Below are 16,101 nucleotides of genomic sequence, written 5' to 3'. Positions count from 1 at the left end.
ATTTAATCAGTCCCAACAAAAAGTTAACAAGAGAACAGCAATCACAGAGACATGAAGGTCCATGAAAATCAGGAGGTGGGCAGCAGAGACACGTGCACTCGTTGCCTCTTTTGAAGGAAGGAGCAGGGAGAATTTGGCTTTACCCTGCCTGTTTGGCCGGCCTAGCAGCTCTGAGAACATGGCTCGTTCTTCCCTGAACACACCTGAGTGTGCCAGCTGTAGCACGTACTGCTTCTTGCCCTGGCAGAATGTTAGAGGAAGGCAGATGAAGGATAAATGGGTTTAGGATTATGAGAGAGGAGTCAAGGACATCTAAGGCGTGGGAAGGACATCTATGGGAGGGAACAAGCGTGGGTAAATGTAGGACTTGAAAACACCAGGCTTCAGCATTTTCCCTATTAGAAGAACTATATCTAAAATATGAAAGTATATTAATCTCTTGGTTGAAAAAAATGAATTAGTTTGCTTAGATTTGCCCCCCCAAAGTTAACTCTGACAGAAACCAACTGTAGAACCAGTCTTTTTAGACTAGCTGAAGCAATACAAAACTGGGATCTGTTAAAATAGAGTAACCATAGGAACAAAGTGCCTACCTTCACTACCCCTCACTGCACAACATAACAACAAAATATAGATTATTCACAAGTTATGAAGAAAATATGTTTTCTACAAGCACACAGGGACATGGGTTAAGCAGAGCTGGGAGAACTTAGAGATGGTTTGGTATGAGATTACTTTCTCATGGTGCACTTGTCAAACAACTTTGACAGAAGACATCAATCTCCTTTTGAAAGGTGATTAACAGGATTACCAAAGAGAAACAGAGTTCTATGGCTGCTACCTTAGACAGTATAGAGGGGGTCCTGCAGACATACACAAAACCTTCCAATGGTCTTCATATGCTTAAAATTACTTACATCCCTAAGTCTAAATGACTGAATCCACATTAATCAAGAGATTAGAAAGAAAAAGATTTTCTTAAGAAAAACATCTTGACTATTTTGATAGAAGTGGCACTCTTACAATTTTGGACGTCTCAAAAGGAGATCACGCAAATAATCGTAGTAGAATATTACTGGGAAAAAAAATGCTTGGGCAGATTTCCATAAATTGTAATAGCTTAGCAGTTGTCTAAAATACAGAAGTAATTTTGACCCAAATAAACGCTAGAAAACATTTCAGTTAATGAAATCTGAATGTAAGAGGGTTTCAGCCTAAGACACGTCCTATAGAATTTATGCTATACCAGAACTATTTTAATCTAAGAAAAACAACAGTTTTGAAAGACATCATTATGCTTGTGTATAACTGCCCCACTTTGTTAGGATAGTGGTAAAAAGCCATTAAGCTGTGCTACTTCCAGAAGCAGACAACCAAGGCAGATGTCAGACCACTGAAATCATAGTTACTATGCAAAGAACAGAACATGTCACACTCAAGAAAGGATTTTGTTGCATATTATTTTGTAGAAGGGTGTGTGTTTGAGAGAAAGGAAAAGAAATGCATTGAAAAGCACCACAAAATCAGATTCAAAGAAGGTACAGAAAACCACCAAACAGAGTAAGCACCACAAAGGTGACTCAGAACCGCAGAAGTTTCTAGGCTGAGCCTTGGCTGAAATCCAGCTTCTCCAGTGGCTTGGAACTGTGAGCAAATAACCTGCCTCTTACAGTTTGATTTCTCCCATGTGCTGAGCAGCAACTCACCTATACACCCTCTTATGTTATTGTTGACACCACAATTATTTTTTCCTTCTAATTAAAGTAATCTACAGGACCCTGTATCTTGGCCAAGTGCTTGGGTCAGAGCTGTAACACCACTATTTTGAAGGGCAGAGTCCTCTAGGTCATTGCACCAATGCAGATACTGATCCAGATACCGCAGAAACTGCAATGAAACAAGATGTAATTTTAATTCCTTGACAGGTCCTATGTGATGACTTACATGCATACTTAATGTATCTTTTTGTCAGAGACTGAGAAGTACTATAAACTCCCTGAAAGACAATGCCACAACAGAATCAAGTCTGTAGCCCCCAATACAGATTTGCTTGTCTAGGTCAAACTGCAGGATAACGGATGCCAAGAACCCTAAATTCGACATACGGATCCTTGATTAAATCCATTAATGCACCTTAGCATTATAGTATCTAGTTCATGATGCACGCTACCCAGTGTAATTTAGGAGGATGGTTAAGTGAGAGAAGGGCAGGCTAGGCATATAAAGATTTTATTCCCCAAAGCCAGTCAGATGTTGAACTAAATAGCTGTCTGGGGTACACGTAACAGCCAACAGAAAATGACAAGAAATTGTACCTGGGATGAATTTTTCCTACAGAAACAATATCCTTTTTATTCCTCAAATAAATAAAAAAGTCATTCTTTAGAGAAGAAAGATTATCCAGATTCATGCTTACATCAGTGTACCATTGTAAAACATAGCTTCACTTGGTATTTATATCCCAAAAAGTGGATCAGCTCCAAGAAGAAAGTTTTAGAAGCCTGTTCCGGAACACATGTGATGCAGATCATTCTCTCCAGAGACATGGAAGATCTGCATTTAACTCCCTGCTCCCAATCAGGTCGTTCAAGATATAAAAATAACCCCTCTGCCAAATGCTTCTAATCACAGAGCTACTGAGGATAATGAGACGCATACTTATCAGAGCCTTTATGCAAGATATATAAATGTATGCATAAAGACGTCTGTACCTGTGCCCTTTGAACACCAACTGAGATTTCCTACAGATTAGATGGCAAAGGCCACATCTAGGCTGAGAATCCCAGTGGGATTCAGGCTTTGGGCTGCTAATAAATGGAAAAGCATTGGTAAATGCCTCATGTCTACTAATAGCACTTAAATTTGTAACTGCATAGCTATGTAGGTCTTTTGAGCTTCTTGGGTTTGATCCCTCAACTCCTCTTTATCCTGAACAAATACATAGACTCAAGAGGCACAGTTTTGCTCAACTTGCAGATTGATACTCACTGTGTGAGAATCATCGAATCATACAATGGTTTGGGTTGGAAGGGACCTTAAATATCATCCAGTTCCAACCCCCCTGCGATAAGCAACGACACCTCCCACTAGATCAGGCTGCCCAAGGCCCCATCCAACCTGGCCTTGAACACCTCCAGGGATGAAGCATCCATAACTTCCCTGGGCAACCTCTGCCAGTGCCTCACCACCCTCACTGTGAAGAATTTCTTCCTAATGTCTAAATCTTCCCCCCTCCAATTTAAAGCCATTCCCTCTTGTCCTATCACTACATGCCCCTGTAAAAAGTCCCTCTCCAGCTCTCCTGTAGCCCCCTTCAGGTACTGGAAGGCTGTTATAAGGTCTCCCCAGAGCCTTTTCTCCTCCAGGCTGAACAAGCCCAACTCCCTCAGTGTATCCTCATATGAGAGGTGCTCCAGCTCTCGGATCATCTTCATGGCCCTCCTCTGTACCCATTCCAACAGTTCCATATCCTTCTTACGTTTGGGATTCAAGAACTTGGACGCAGTACTCCAGGTGGAGTCTCATGGAAGCAGAGAATCCCCTCCCTCGACCTGCTGGCCATGCTTCTTTTGATGCAGCCGAGGATATGGTTGGCCACTGTTTCCCCAGTCAGGCAAAACACTTTACCCCAGCTCCCCCAAACTGTGATTCACCCAGCTATACCTGCCAGAGCAGACCAGGTGGCTTCCCCATCCCATCCTATGCAACCCATCTCATCCCACTCCATCCCATCCCACAGCCCCAGCCTGAGGGGGAGGCTGAGCTGCAGCAACTTGTACAACCAGCCAGCCAGCAAATAAACTCTCCAAGACTTGTTTGGAGTTTTAAGAAGCAAGCATCCTTTTAATGCAGGCCTGGGCAATGTGAGGCAGTGCTCTTCATGAACCGTGTGCAGCGAGACAAGAGCTGTTGCAGAGTAAGTTTCCCACTTACATGCACATGTATAGAATCACAGAATTACTAGGTTGTAAAAGACCTTTGAGATCATCGAGTTTAACTGTACCTGTCCACTACTAAACCATATTCCTAAGCACTTCACCCACCTGTCTTTAAATACCTTCAGGGATGGTGACTCAACCACATCCCTAGGCAGCCTCTGGGAGTGGCCGATAACCCTTTCAGTGAATAAATTTTTCCTAATGTCCAATCTGAACCTCCCTTGGTGCAGCTTGAGGCCATTCCCTCTCGTCCTGTCACCTAGCACTTGGGAGAAGAGACCAGCATCCACCCCTCCACGACCACCTTTAGAGAGTTGTAAACAGTGATAACCTCTCCCCTCCGCCTCCTTTTATCTAGGCTAAATCAATATAAATTTTCCCAGGAATCTTACGCACATTCTATTACTTTCTAAGGACTAATTTTAACATTACTATGAACTTCACAAAGGTCTTGGTAATTTGGAGCTGGCTCCAGCTCTCAGGAACTGAATGATCTTTAAGGTCCATTCCAACCCAAACCGTTTTCTGACCTTGCATGTGAGAGAGCAGAGACTGTGGAGGTGATTATAGTAGATACCGATACCAAAAACCACAGCAAATAAACTCTCCAAGACTTGGAGTTTTAGAAAGCAAACATCCTTTATCAGGCTCCGGTAACACAGTGATCCCCATCAGTTGCGTGTAGCCAGACAAGGGCCATTACAGAAAAATTTCCCACTTACAGTGTATAAGTCATCTGAGAAATCACATTCTATTACTTTCCAAAGCCTAATTTTAATTTTATTACAAGCTTCAAAACAATCAAATCTCTTGCTAATTTGGAGCTGGCCCCAGTTCTTTAGAACTGAATGGTCTTTAAGGTCCATTCCAATCCAAACCATTGTCTGACTTTGCATTTAAGAGAGCCTGCAAACAGAGGTGTTTGCAGAAGACACATCTGCTCAGCACAGACCACGCTGAACACAAGACCTAACAGTGCCTAGAAAACCACCATTTAAACAGCACGCTATGAGCCCACATGCTGTCAAGGGGCCATTCTGTCTAACTTTCAAAGGACACAGCTCCCTGTAGCTTATACCGAAATACCCTGCTTCTCGTAACAGCAGCTGACCCCTCTCCCATCGCCATGGGCCCAACGCGGGGGGGGCAGCGCTCGCCCCGCCCGCTTCTAGGACGTTCGGAGAGGGATAGGGCATGACGTCACCGCCGATTGCGCAACTCCGCCCCCGCGGTAGCCACTTCGCATACGCGCTATCGCGAACTCCCTCCCTCCCCCCGCCGAGCCGGAGGTTGGACAAACGGGGAGCGCACGCCGGCGCATGCGCAGAACTCCCCCAGCGAGAGAACGCGGGGCGCCCTTCGCGGCCGGCTCCCGTTGGCTCCGCGCGACCAGGCCACGCCCCCTCTAGGAAAGCCACGCCCACCCCCCCGCCCAGCCTTCGCGTCCGGCTCTCATTGGTCGCGCGCGCCCCGACACCGCCCCCCGGGAGGCCCCGCCTCCGCCCCCCCCCGCGCGGCGCTGAAGGTTCCCGATGGTTCTGGAAGGAGGCGGCGCCGCGCGGTTATAAAGCGGGCTGGCGGCGGGCAGCGCGCACTAGAGGCGCCTCTGAGCGTTTGTAAAGATTCACGCGTAGAAGCAGCGGCTCGTACTCCCCCCCGCAAAGGTGAGCGGTGGGGCGGCGGCACCCGGGGCACTTGCGGCTCTGCGCAGGGCGCATTCGGCTTGCGGGTCCTGGCGGGGGTAGCGTGGATGCAATGAGTGGAGGGCAACCCAAGGATCTTGACTGTGTGGGCGGTGATCCAGGGATTCGGGGTGGTCCAGTGGCCTTGATAGGAGGAGGAGGCGGTGATCCAGGGATCGTAATTTGGGGGGAGGCGATCCAGGGATCGTAAGGGGGGGAGTGATCCAGGGACCCTGATTGGGGGGGGGGGGGGGGGGGGGGGGGGTGCGGTGATCCAGGCATCCGCGATGATACAGGGATCTTCATGGGAGGAGGGAGTGATGACCTAGGAATCTTACTGGGAGGAGGAGGCGGTAATGGAGGGATTTTAATTTGGGAACGGACGGGTGGATGACGATGATCCAGGGGTCTCGACTTGGGCGGTGATGGAGGGATCCGCGATGGGGCAGGGAAAGCGGTGAATCAGGGATCTTGATTGGGGGGGGAGGGGGTGCCGTGATCCAGTGATCCCGTCCCGGGGGGAGCTGGGAGGACAGGGAACCGCGTGGTGCAAGGACGCGCTTTTCTCACTCACCTTTTTCAATTCCTGTTAAATGTGGAGGGGAGTGGGGTGGGGTTGAGAGACAGGGGATGAATTCTCCAAAAGCAGCGTTTTAATTTATTTTTGGGTTTTTTTTGATCTGGAGTAAGGTCGGGGAGAGACGGGCGGGCAGCCCGGAGGGAAGGGTAAGGATGGAGCCTAGCGGCGGGCAGGGGCTGCAGAGCCGTTCCTCTTCTCGGGCTGCGGGGCAGGCAGCGAGGGGGGTTTTCCAGATGAATGGGGGCGGGATGGGGGGGGGCGCTGGGCAAGGCGGGCGGAGGCGGAGGGAGTGGGGAAAGCTCTGGCAGTTTCTAGAAGCTCGCTCGGTTCCGCTACGAGGCTGCAGGGGGCGCTGTGGAATCGCCGCCCGCCCCCCGTAACTCTTTGTGAGAGGGCTGCAGAACTGCGATTCAAGCGGGCCCGTCGTTAGAGTGGTTTTCCTTTTTGAGGTAGATCCGTTTTTCAACATTGGCTGCTGCAGAGGGTGTTGGAGCGGCCGGTCCAGCTTGGATAAATAGATTGTAGGGTAGGGCAGTTGGGAGTTTGGCTGGGGCGTGTCGATAAGAGAAGCGATGTTCTGAATAGCATCAGAGCAGAACAGAGGGGCCGAGGGTATTGCGGGGTGGTGGCGAGAAAAGATAGGCTCTCCAGATTGAGACCTCATTGCAAGAGTCGATTACGGGGAAGTGCAGCTTCTCAGACATACGGCAAGTTTTCAGTTGTTTTTTTTTGCATGTAATGTATGCTTGTTGTCTGAGATGATGAGGGCGCATCATCTCATGATGAAGGGCCATGTGTTAATTTATAAATTAATGGAGAGGAAGAGTTGGTTTATCCTAAACGGTGCGAGCCAGAGCAAATTTAGCAAGCTTGTCGTTAAGACGCTATATCTAGTTACTGCATCTCCTAAAACGGCTTAATTATTGCTACTAAGAAATAAGACTTGAGGTGTGGGTGTTGCTATGGAGCTGTACTTGGAACCTGCGATTGAATACATTTATCTCAGAGTGCCGCTGTTGCGCCCCGTGAAAAGAAAGGGTACGTGTACCAACCTGTTCTGGACTGGAGTTCAGCTGCTTCTTTCTTTACAGATGCCGGAAGCTGTGCAGACTCAAGACCAACCAATGGAGGAGGAGGTGGAGACTTTTGCCTTCCAGGCTGAGATTGCTCAGTTGATGTCACTGATCATCAACACTTTCTATTCCAATAAGGAAATATTTCTGAGGGAGCTGATTTCCAATTCATCTGATGTAAGTATCGTAATTGCTAGAGTGGTTTGCGTCAATATGGACAGCTGAAATCATTTGGAATAGTCCGAGAATGTTAAAGCCTGCCTCTTGTCTTGTAGGCCCTGGACAAAATAAGGTATGAGAGCTTGACTGACCCAAGCAAGCTGGATTCTGGAAAAGACCTGAAAATTAATCTCATTCCAAACAAACATGATCGCACTCTGACAATTGTGGATACAGGCATAGGGATGACCAAAGCTGACCTGGTCAACAACCTGGGTACTATTGCCAAGTCTGGTACCAAGGCTTTCATGGAAGCACTGCAGGCAGGAGCTGATATATCCATGATTGGTCAGTTTGGCGTTGGCTTCTACTCTGCCTACCTGGTTGCAGAAAAAGTGACAGTGATCACTAAGCACAACGATGATGAGCAGTATGCTTGGGAGTCATCAGCTGGAGGATCTTTCACCGTTAGACTTGATAACGGTGAGTGTTAAACGATATTGTTCAGGTATGCTTTCTAAAGATTTCTGGTATTCAGATGCAAGAGAAAGCCAACTGCTAAAATGGGCAGTATGAATCGTGTGTCAGATTGAGCACGGGCATAGCTGTTGTCTGAATTCCAGTTGGAGTAACTTGATACATAAGAGAACTCTTGAAGTAAATGGTGCATTGTAATGAAGGCTAAGCTCTCAAAGCAGATACATGGAGATAATTCTGTTGCTCCTACAGTGACTCTACTGAAATTTTGAAGATGGATGAACAGACTAGTGAAAATGTTCTTAACCTTATTTAAAATGCATGCTGGGTACAGAAAGCTTAAAGGAAGTGTCTGTTAGGCTGTTTCTGTGTACAGAAGCATATGTGTAACAATCACGAATGCCTTCTTGAAGAGGCATAGTTTAGAAGTAGTCAAAATGTAGTCTGCTCCTGCACAAGTAAAACCTGTACACTCCCTTCTAGGTGAACCTTTGGGCCGTGGAACAAAAGTCATCCTGCATCTTAAAGAAGATCAAACTGAATACCTGGAGGAACGGCGGATCAAGGAAATTGTGAAGAAGCACTCTCAGTTCATTGGCTATCCTATTAGGCTCTTTGTACGTACTTCATGTATCACATAACATATTTGTGTGTGTGTGTATATAGAAAGAGAGTCAAGTAATGCCATGCCAAAACAAGTTACTTGCAGAAATTCTGTTAGTTGGGTTTCTGTAATAAGATAGTAATTAAAAAACATGATTTGCCAAGTTAGTAGTGTCACAGTTTCCAAACCACTGAGTAAACAAACAACATTGTGATTTATTGTTGGAGGAAAGTCAGTGTAATAAAACTAAAAATCATAAGTTACTGCATAACCATGTTACTCGTGTGTCTTGGCACTCACAGAGTTGAGGTCCTCGGTTGTGCCTGGAAGGGAAACTGGACACAAGTTCTGGCTTTGTGTGTCTCCGAGGGATATGTTTGGGCTGTTAGTGGTAAAAATTCTAGTTTTCTCTAACTGAGGATCTCTTGTGTTAGGTGGAGAAGGAACGTGATAAGGAGGTGAGTGATGATGAGGCTGAGGAAAAGGAAGAGGAAAAAGAAGAGAAGGAAGAGAAGACGGAAGATAAACCAGAGATTGAGGATGTTGGTTCTGATGAAGAAGAAGAGAAGAAGGATGGAGATAAGAAGAAGAAAAAGAAAATTAAGGAGAAGTACATTGATGAGGAAGAGCTCAACAAGACCAAGCCCATTTGGACCAGGAATCCAGATGACATCACCAATGAAGAATACGGTGAATTCTACAAGAGTCTTACTAATGACTGGGAAGACCACTTGGCTGTCAAAGTAAGTTTTTGTCTTGTCTTTAGGCATAGTTACACATTGCCAGTAAGGTTGGAAGTTTCCTAAATAACGCTACTGAATTCTGATCTTTTGTCTCAAGTGTTACTGTGAGAAGTTGCTTAGTATTTCGAGTGATTCTGTTACAAACACTTGCTGTTTGCCGGTCCCACTTTGCACTGTAACTCTTCTGGCTACTGTCAAGGTTGCTGTTAGTAATCTTAAGTTGGAGGCGAAGTGCAGAAGCTGTCCCAATTTGTAGCTTAGTTGTTACCAAGTCTAATGTAGAAATTCCCAAGTAGATTTTTGGAGAAATACAAATTTGAGTTATTTGGGTTTGTGGCTTAGTTTGGAGAAGTCCGAAGGGAAGATAGGTAAGTGACTTGCAAATTTCCATGGTAGGAAATGTTTTGAGTTCTCATGCTTCTGAGGCTCAGTATGATACAGGGAACTGAATGTCTTCTGAGTTGGTCAGCTTGCCTGGTAGCAACTGAATAAACGGTTTCCTCCATATCCGGAGAAAGTGGCTGTTAATGACCAGCGTCTTGTCTATAATGTGAGCTCTCAGATTGCTACTGTGTTAGCCTTTTGCATTTGAAGAGCTATTAAATGGTTCCTAACATGAGCCACAAATAACTGAAACGGTTGTTTTCTTTCTCACAGCATTTCTCTGTGGAGGGGCAGCTGGAATTCAGAGCTCTCCTGTTCGTTCCCCGGCGTGCTCCCTTTGATCTATTTGAAAACAGGAAGAAAAAGAACAACATAAAGCTGTATGTACGCAGAGTTTTCATCATGGACAACTGTGAGGAGCTGATCCCCGAATATCTGAGTGAGTATATTTCTGAGGAAATACCTTGACAAAAGTATTCTAGAAACTGCTTGGCAATTTTGTAGATAGCCTTTTTGCCTTTTATGTTTCAATAAATTCAGGAAGGGGAAGTTGTGACTCCTTCTGGATGTGTCTGAGCAGTTGAAACAACTGCTTAATTTGTGTTGTCCAGTAGAAATGAGGTTATAATTTTAGAAGGGCAAAGACGCTTAAGTGTGAATAGTGACATTGTTTCTTTTGAGGCTTGCAAGTTAATTATCGCTCTTACCTTCCAGATTTCATGAGGGGTGTGGTAGACTCTGAGGATTTACCTTTGAATATTTCCCGTGAAATGCTGCAGCAAAGCAAGATCCTGAAAGTGATCCGGAAGAACTTAGTGAAGAAGTGCTTAGAACTTTTCACTGAATTGGCTGAAGATAAGGAGAACTACAAAAAGTTCTATGAGCAGTTCTCAAAGAACATCAAGGTTTGTAGTTTTTTGTGCTTAATAATATTGATAGTAGAAGATATGTGTTTTTGTTAGGTCTGAAACATTAAACTGCTAGAGGGTGATATTTGTCTAAAATAACTGCTTAGTATTTTTTTTTCTTCTACTTCTCTAGCTTGGTATCCATGAAGACTCCCAGAACCGCAAGAAGCTCTCAGAATTGCTGAGGTATTACACATCTGCATCTGGAGATGAAATGGTTTCTCTGAAGGACTATTGCACTAGGATGAAGGAGAACCAGAAACATGTCTACTACATTACTGGTGAGTTGGTAACAGATGTTTTCTGTAAATGCAGGCACATAGGCAGGGTTCTCGTAGTGGGTCTGGAAAAGTGGCAGTTGATGTCGTGAATTGAGAACGAGAACAGCATTTTGCAGGATATTGTTAGACTAGTTACAGTAGTTACAATTCCTTTTACGTGTTACTAAATCGTGAGGAGAGCAGAACTAGCTATAGATGGAAGTGCCTCTCGTACAAATGGCTTAACCACTATTTTTTTTTTCCCTGTGAGCCCAGGAAGTATACTTAAGACTAAGGCACTTCTGAGAACACTTGGTGTTTAGAGTTGAGCTTATAAGCTTGGCCATCAGTTAGGTACTGCAAGCCTTGGTGTGAGCTTTAAAAGCTTGAGTCTCTCAGGACAGCTTAAACTTTGCAGGAGCTTGTCAGATGTGTATTTTGTGTCTTTTTTTTTTCCCTGGTATAGATGATATACAACGTCGCTGGAAATGTTGCATAGGCTCTTGCAGAAAATCAACAAGCTGCCACATTACAGTGCTGAGGCACAAACCAACACTATGGTATTCTTGTTTCTTGCAGGTGAAACAAAAGATCAGGTGGCCAACTCTGCTTTTGTGGAGCGTCTTCGCAAACATGGCCTGGAGGTCATATATATGATTGAGCCTATCGATGAATACTGTGTGCAGCAGCTGAAGGAGTTTGAGGGGAAGACCCTGGTTTCTGTAACAAAAGAGGGTTTGGAGCTTCCAGAAGACGAGGAAGAGAAAAAGAAGCAGGAGGAGAAGAAAGCCAAGTTTGAAAACCTTTGCAAAATAATGAAAGATATCCTTGAAAAGAAAGTAGAAAAGGTAAATTGATAGTACTCTGTTTGTCTATTCGTAGTAAGTTTATCATCTGAAAGGACGTTGTTGCAGAGAGAGCTCAGATAACAGGTCTTACTGCAATAGCTTTTTCTAAAATATGCAGCAGTGGCTGTGCAAGATACAGCTTACATATAAGGTGTCTTGAGCTTGCATATAAGGTGTCTTGTTTTGTTGTTTTAGGGAAGTGGTTTTGTTGGGTTGATACTGTAAATTGTTCAGCTCTTTTGGGTGTCTTGGGTCTTCCATGATATGCAGCAGGTTTTCCAGGTTGAACCTTGGTTGTGGGAGTAGTAAATCACGGCATTTATTAAAAGGTTAGAAGTGCAAACTTTGACCTAGTATTTGGTTTTGTAGGTTGTTGTGTCCAACCGTTTGGTTACTTCTCCATGCTGTATTGTGACAAGTACATATGGCTGGACCGCCAACATGGAGAGGATCATGAAAGCACAGGCGCTGAGAGATAACTCCACAATGGGATACATGGCAGCAAAGAAACATCTGGAGATTAATCCTGATCATTCCATCATCGAAACACTGAGGCAGAAAGCAGAGGCTGATAAGAATGACAAATCTGTGAAAGATCTTGTCATCTTGCTGTATGAGACAGCTCTCCTGTCCTCTGGCTTCAGTTTAGAAGATCCTCAGACACATGCCAACCGCATTTACAGAATGATCAAGCTTGGCCTGGGTGAGTAGGAATTATGTCTTGCCTCCAGTAAGCAAGTGTGGTTATAGGCTGTGGCAGGGCACTAAGGGTCTGGGGAGCGCTTTGGTAAGTTGATACTGGCATTAATGGGCCTTTTGTTTCCTGAACAGGCATTGACGAAGATGATGCTGCTGCAGAAGAGGCCAGCGCAGCGGTTACTGAGGAGATGCCGCCTCTTGAAGGGGACGATGACACATCACGCATGGAGGAGGTGGATTAAAACAGTTTACAGGAACTCATGAATGTTTCCTTGGCTAATACGAATAAGTTATATTTTGTATATTATGAATGTTACCTGCCAAAAATGAAATCTTTGACACTTTGTCTGCATTCCCTCTTTATATTTATTTTCAAAGATGTTATACCTTTATTTTTGTTACATTGCTTTTTCAGCTGATGTGAGATACAAATGCCATCGAGGGAATATTTTCTTTAACACTGTACAACCCTGAACAGGCAAGTGAGAAGTAGTTATTTCTGTCTGTATTAGCTGGTTGCAGGTGGCAGGGCTTTTGACTTATTCTTAATGGCCAGAAATGTGGGAAAGAAGTAACGAAGACGGTGTGACATCAGGATGATTAAGTTTAGCTACACAGCTCTTCAACTACATATGTTTAAAGTACAGTACCTAGTAACTAGGTATCTGAGAGCTGAAATACTTGGGGAAGCTTTAACTGTTTCGCTCCTAACAAGGTCTTGATGTTTAAAGTTGTTTTTTATACTGTTTAAGGATTCTGGATTGCACTCTACCATAGAATAGAATCCACTGTAAATCTCTATTGTGACTTATGCAACTCTGCATGTGCAGTTCAAACCTAGAACTGTAAGAATAAAAGTGTTAAGAATGAGTTGTGTGCTGATCTGTCTTTGAACACTCGTTTCCCAAAGACTTCATGTATCGCAGAGGTATGCGTTGCCTTTGGTTGTAGCAGTATCTTGATGCCATCAAAATTGGCTTCCTGCAAGCCAATTCTGAGCAGTAGTTTACAGCACAAGTTCTGGGTAGGGAAAAATCATTGAAGTTAACTGTGTCAAAGCAGCCCATTTTTGGGGGTGGAGGAAAGTCCAATGTATGCATTGGGCGTGGGCCAAGGCAGCCGGTATCCCAGTGCAGAGCTGCTGTGTGATGTGCTGAGGGGCCTTTGGACAGTTGCTTCAGAGTGACAGTTCACAGTTGCTATGGTGGTATGGTTTGCTTCTTAGCAAATTTGAATCTGCTGATTTAGATAATTTCACACCAGCAAAAAAATCTTCAATAGTAGAAGCATCTTTAGTGTCATGTCACTGTAAGTGGGTCATTTCTGCATACTAATGGAAAAATAATTCTACCATTATTCACACATTTATATAAAAGATCTTGTGAAACCAATTTGAGTCACAAAACAACACAGATATCAAATTTCACATATTTTAAAGACTTCAATGTAGAAATGACGCATTTACAGTGGCGGGGTGTAAAGATACTTCTAGTCAGTCAGGGAAGCAAATGGTTCAAAGTCCACGCCTCCCCTGAAAACTAAACTCGGCTGTTACTGAAGAATTGATGTGAAATTTAAAGTCATCTTGCAGTTGAGGATGTGTTGGTGATTTGTCCTGCAGCATGAGTGGGCTGAGGGGCCAGACCTCTGATCTTGCACAAAAGGCATAATGATGGTAGACTTTGTCTTAGCAGACATAGTCCCTCCCCTCTTGTTTCTCATTTACTGGCTTGCTTCTGAGCAGGGAAGTAGAGACACCAAAAGTTGTCTCTGCTGAGTTCAGGGGAAGGCTGGGCGTCCCAAGAGTGTCGTTTTCTAAGGCTCTTCCATCATACACTGAGGCTCATGGCACTGTTGGGGGGTCATTTTTTCTAAACGAAGTGTGAAGTTCAAATTTTAGCAGTGTTAAGTACCAATAATGAAAAGAGGAAAAGGGTTCTCCTTAGGGGAGATGGAAATGCATATGGTAACCATATGGAATGCAGTTTCTTTTCATGCGTTCTTTGGAGCCTCTGAAGAGTAGATGGTTGCGTTCTCCTTGCCCTCCCAGTTTAGTTCTCAATGACTGGTTTTGCAGAAGTTCATCAGAATATTCTATTTGTTTTCTCAAAAAATATTTGTTTTTCTCAACTATGGTCGAGGTATTGGGAAGTTGAAAGTGCTTGATTTTGCTGCTTTCCAAAGGAGGCTGTTAACGTGTGTGTTTTGAATCTTGGCAGATAAGCACTGGTACCCCTGTTGCTCTAGTAAAAGGCTCCCACATTTCCCTCTTCTGTGGTCTGAACTTTGGCAGCAGAAAAGAAAAAGCTTTCATTGTCTTAGAATTTGCAACAATCAATTCAACTTCAGAGATTCCCAAATGAGGAAAAGAGCATGAAAAAATATATGGGTAAATTCTGTGCTGTCATGGATGACTCTGTTAGGTTTTGAAACAAAAATGCATCTGGAATGGGTGAGTGATGGGTTATGCGCACACAGAAACAATGTTGTGACAGTATTTGTGGGCAGCCGTGTGTCTTGCTGATGAGTTTTTCCCAGTATTTTGCCTTCTTGTACAGCTAACTATGGAATGTTGGTTTATTCGTGTTCTTAACTTATATTTAGAAGCCTTAATTTGACAGAGCTTTGGCAAAGTGGATCATTTTAGCTGGCCTCCTTGCACGTTCATTAAACTTGCCTCATACCAGGAATTGCTTAGTAGCGAGGACCCTAAGGAAAGCATGACCTGCATTTCAGATCTGTTCGTGTCTTTCTGATGCTTCATGGCACAGTGATCTTGTTTAAATGTTCTTGATTTTTCAGCAAAGCAAACCTCGCCTAGGAAGCGTGTGACTTGGTTTTACCAAACAGTGAAGGGTGATTTCAGACAAAGAATTGGGTTTGTGCTATGGATTGTATAAAATACTGCAGTTTTTAAAATGAAGGCTGAAAACCAGAACTTGTGAGTAAAACTCCACCCAAGCTTTAGCTTTAAGGAGGAGCAGAAGGAATTGTGTCAGAGGAGCGGCCTGTACCCTTAATAGCAGCAGTGCAAAGAGGAGGCCAAGATGTGAGGATGTGTGTTCTTCCATAGCAAGGTGCTGTTTTGAGGGGTGATGAGGAGAGGAGGGTGCAGGCAGAGGGTGTTTGGCTTTACTGCTACTTGGGGTTCTCCTGATCAGAACCATCAGCCAAGCATTGCATTGTTCATGCTTTAAAGCACACAATCGTGGTTTCCAAGTATGTTTGTAATTCTTTTTCTTGCCTATGACGGGTGGTAAACTATGTTGAGTTGTCTTTCTGTATCAGAGAAACATAGTCCATAACAGTTTCTAAAACAAAATCCTCTCCTGAGGAGAGGGCTTTTCAAGTACTGTTCCACTAGTTTTGCCTGAAGCAGTATTTGAAGAGCTTCTGTTCCAAAGTTAGAAGTTAAGGAAAAAGTTGGAGGGCGTCTTATGGAATTGTAACAAGTGAGTCTCTCCTGCAAAGTGCCACCAAGGATTATGTTCTTTCAGCATTTTTTGCTTTCGCTTTTACTGGCCTCTGTGGCAGCTAACTTCAGTGTGCTGGAAGTCTGCTGGAAACCTACCTGGATATCTCAGTGCTTCCTTGGTTGGAAACCGATCTGGGAGCACAGAACTTGCCTGACTCATTCGAAGTAATACTATTTTAGTTTCTAGATGCGTATCATGGCTCCTTGGAAGATGGATCACTTAATGCAGACTGTGGTAGGAATTCTGTTAAGGATGAATGTCAGAAAGGAA

General features: G+C 44.3%; 1 protein-coding gene across 1 annotated transcript; it reads left to right on the top strand.

The window, feature by feature from the left end:
- The first annotated feature begins 5,444 nt into the window (after positions 1-5,444).
- HSP90AA1 (heat shock protein 90 alpha family class A member 1) lies at positions 5,445-13,225 on the top strand. The gene is made up of 11 exons (XM_054069085.1): positions 5,445-5,602; positions 7,292-7,450; positions 7,549-7,915; positions 8,393-8,526; positions 8,948-9,256; positions 9,914-10,079; positions 10,355-10,545; positions 10,682-10,829; positions 11,388-11,656; positions 12,026-12,359; positions 12,488-13,225. Exons 2-11 carry the CDS (start codon positions 7,292-7,294, stop codon positions 12,595-12,597), a joined length of 2,187 nt encoding a protein of 728 aa, XP_053925060.1. The 5' UTR covers positions 5,445-5,602; the 3' UTR covers positions 12,598-13,225.
- The last annotated feature ends 2,876 nt before the right edge of the window (positions 13,226-16,101 follow it).

Source organism: Cuculus canorus, chromosome 5 (genome assembly GCF_017976375.1).
Source record: "Cuculus canorus isolate bCucCan1 chromosome 5, bCucCan1.pri, whole genome shotgun sequence".
NCBI lineage: Eukaryota > Metazoa > Chordata > Aves > Cuculiformes > Cuculidae > Cuculus > Cuculus canorus.
This window is presented reverse-complemented; position numbering and strand designations above follow the sequence as displayed.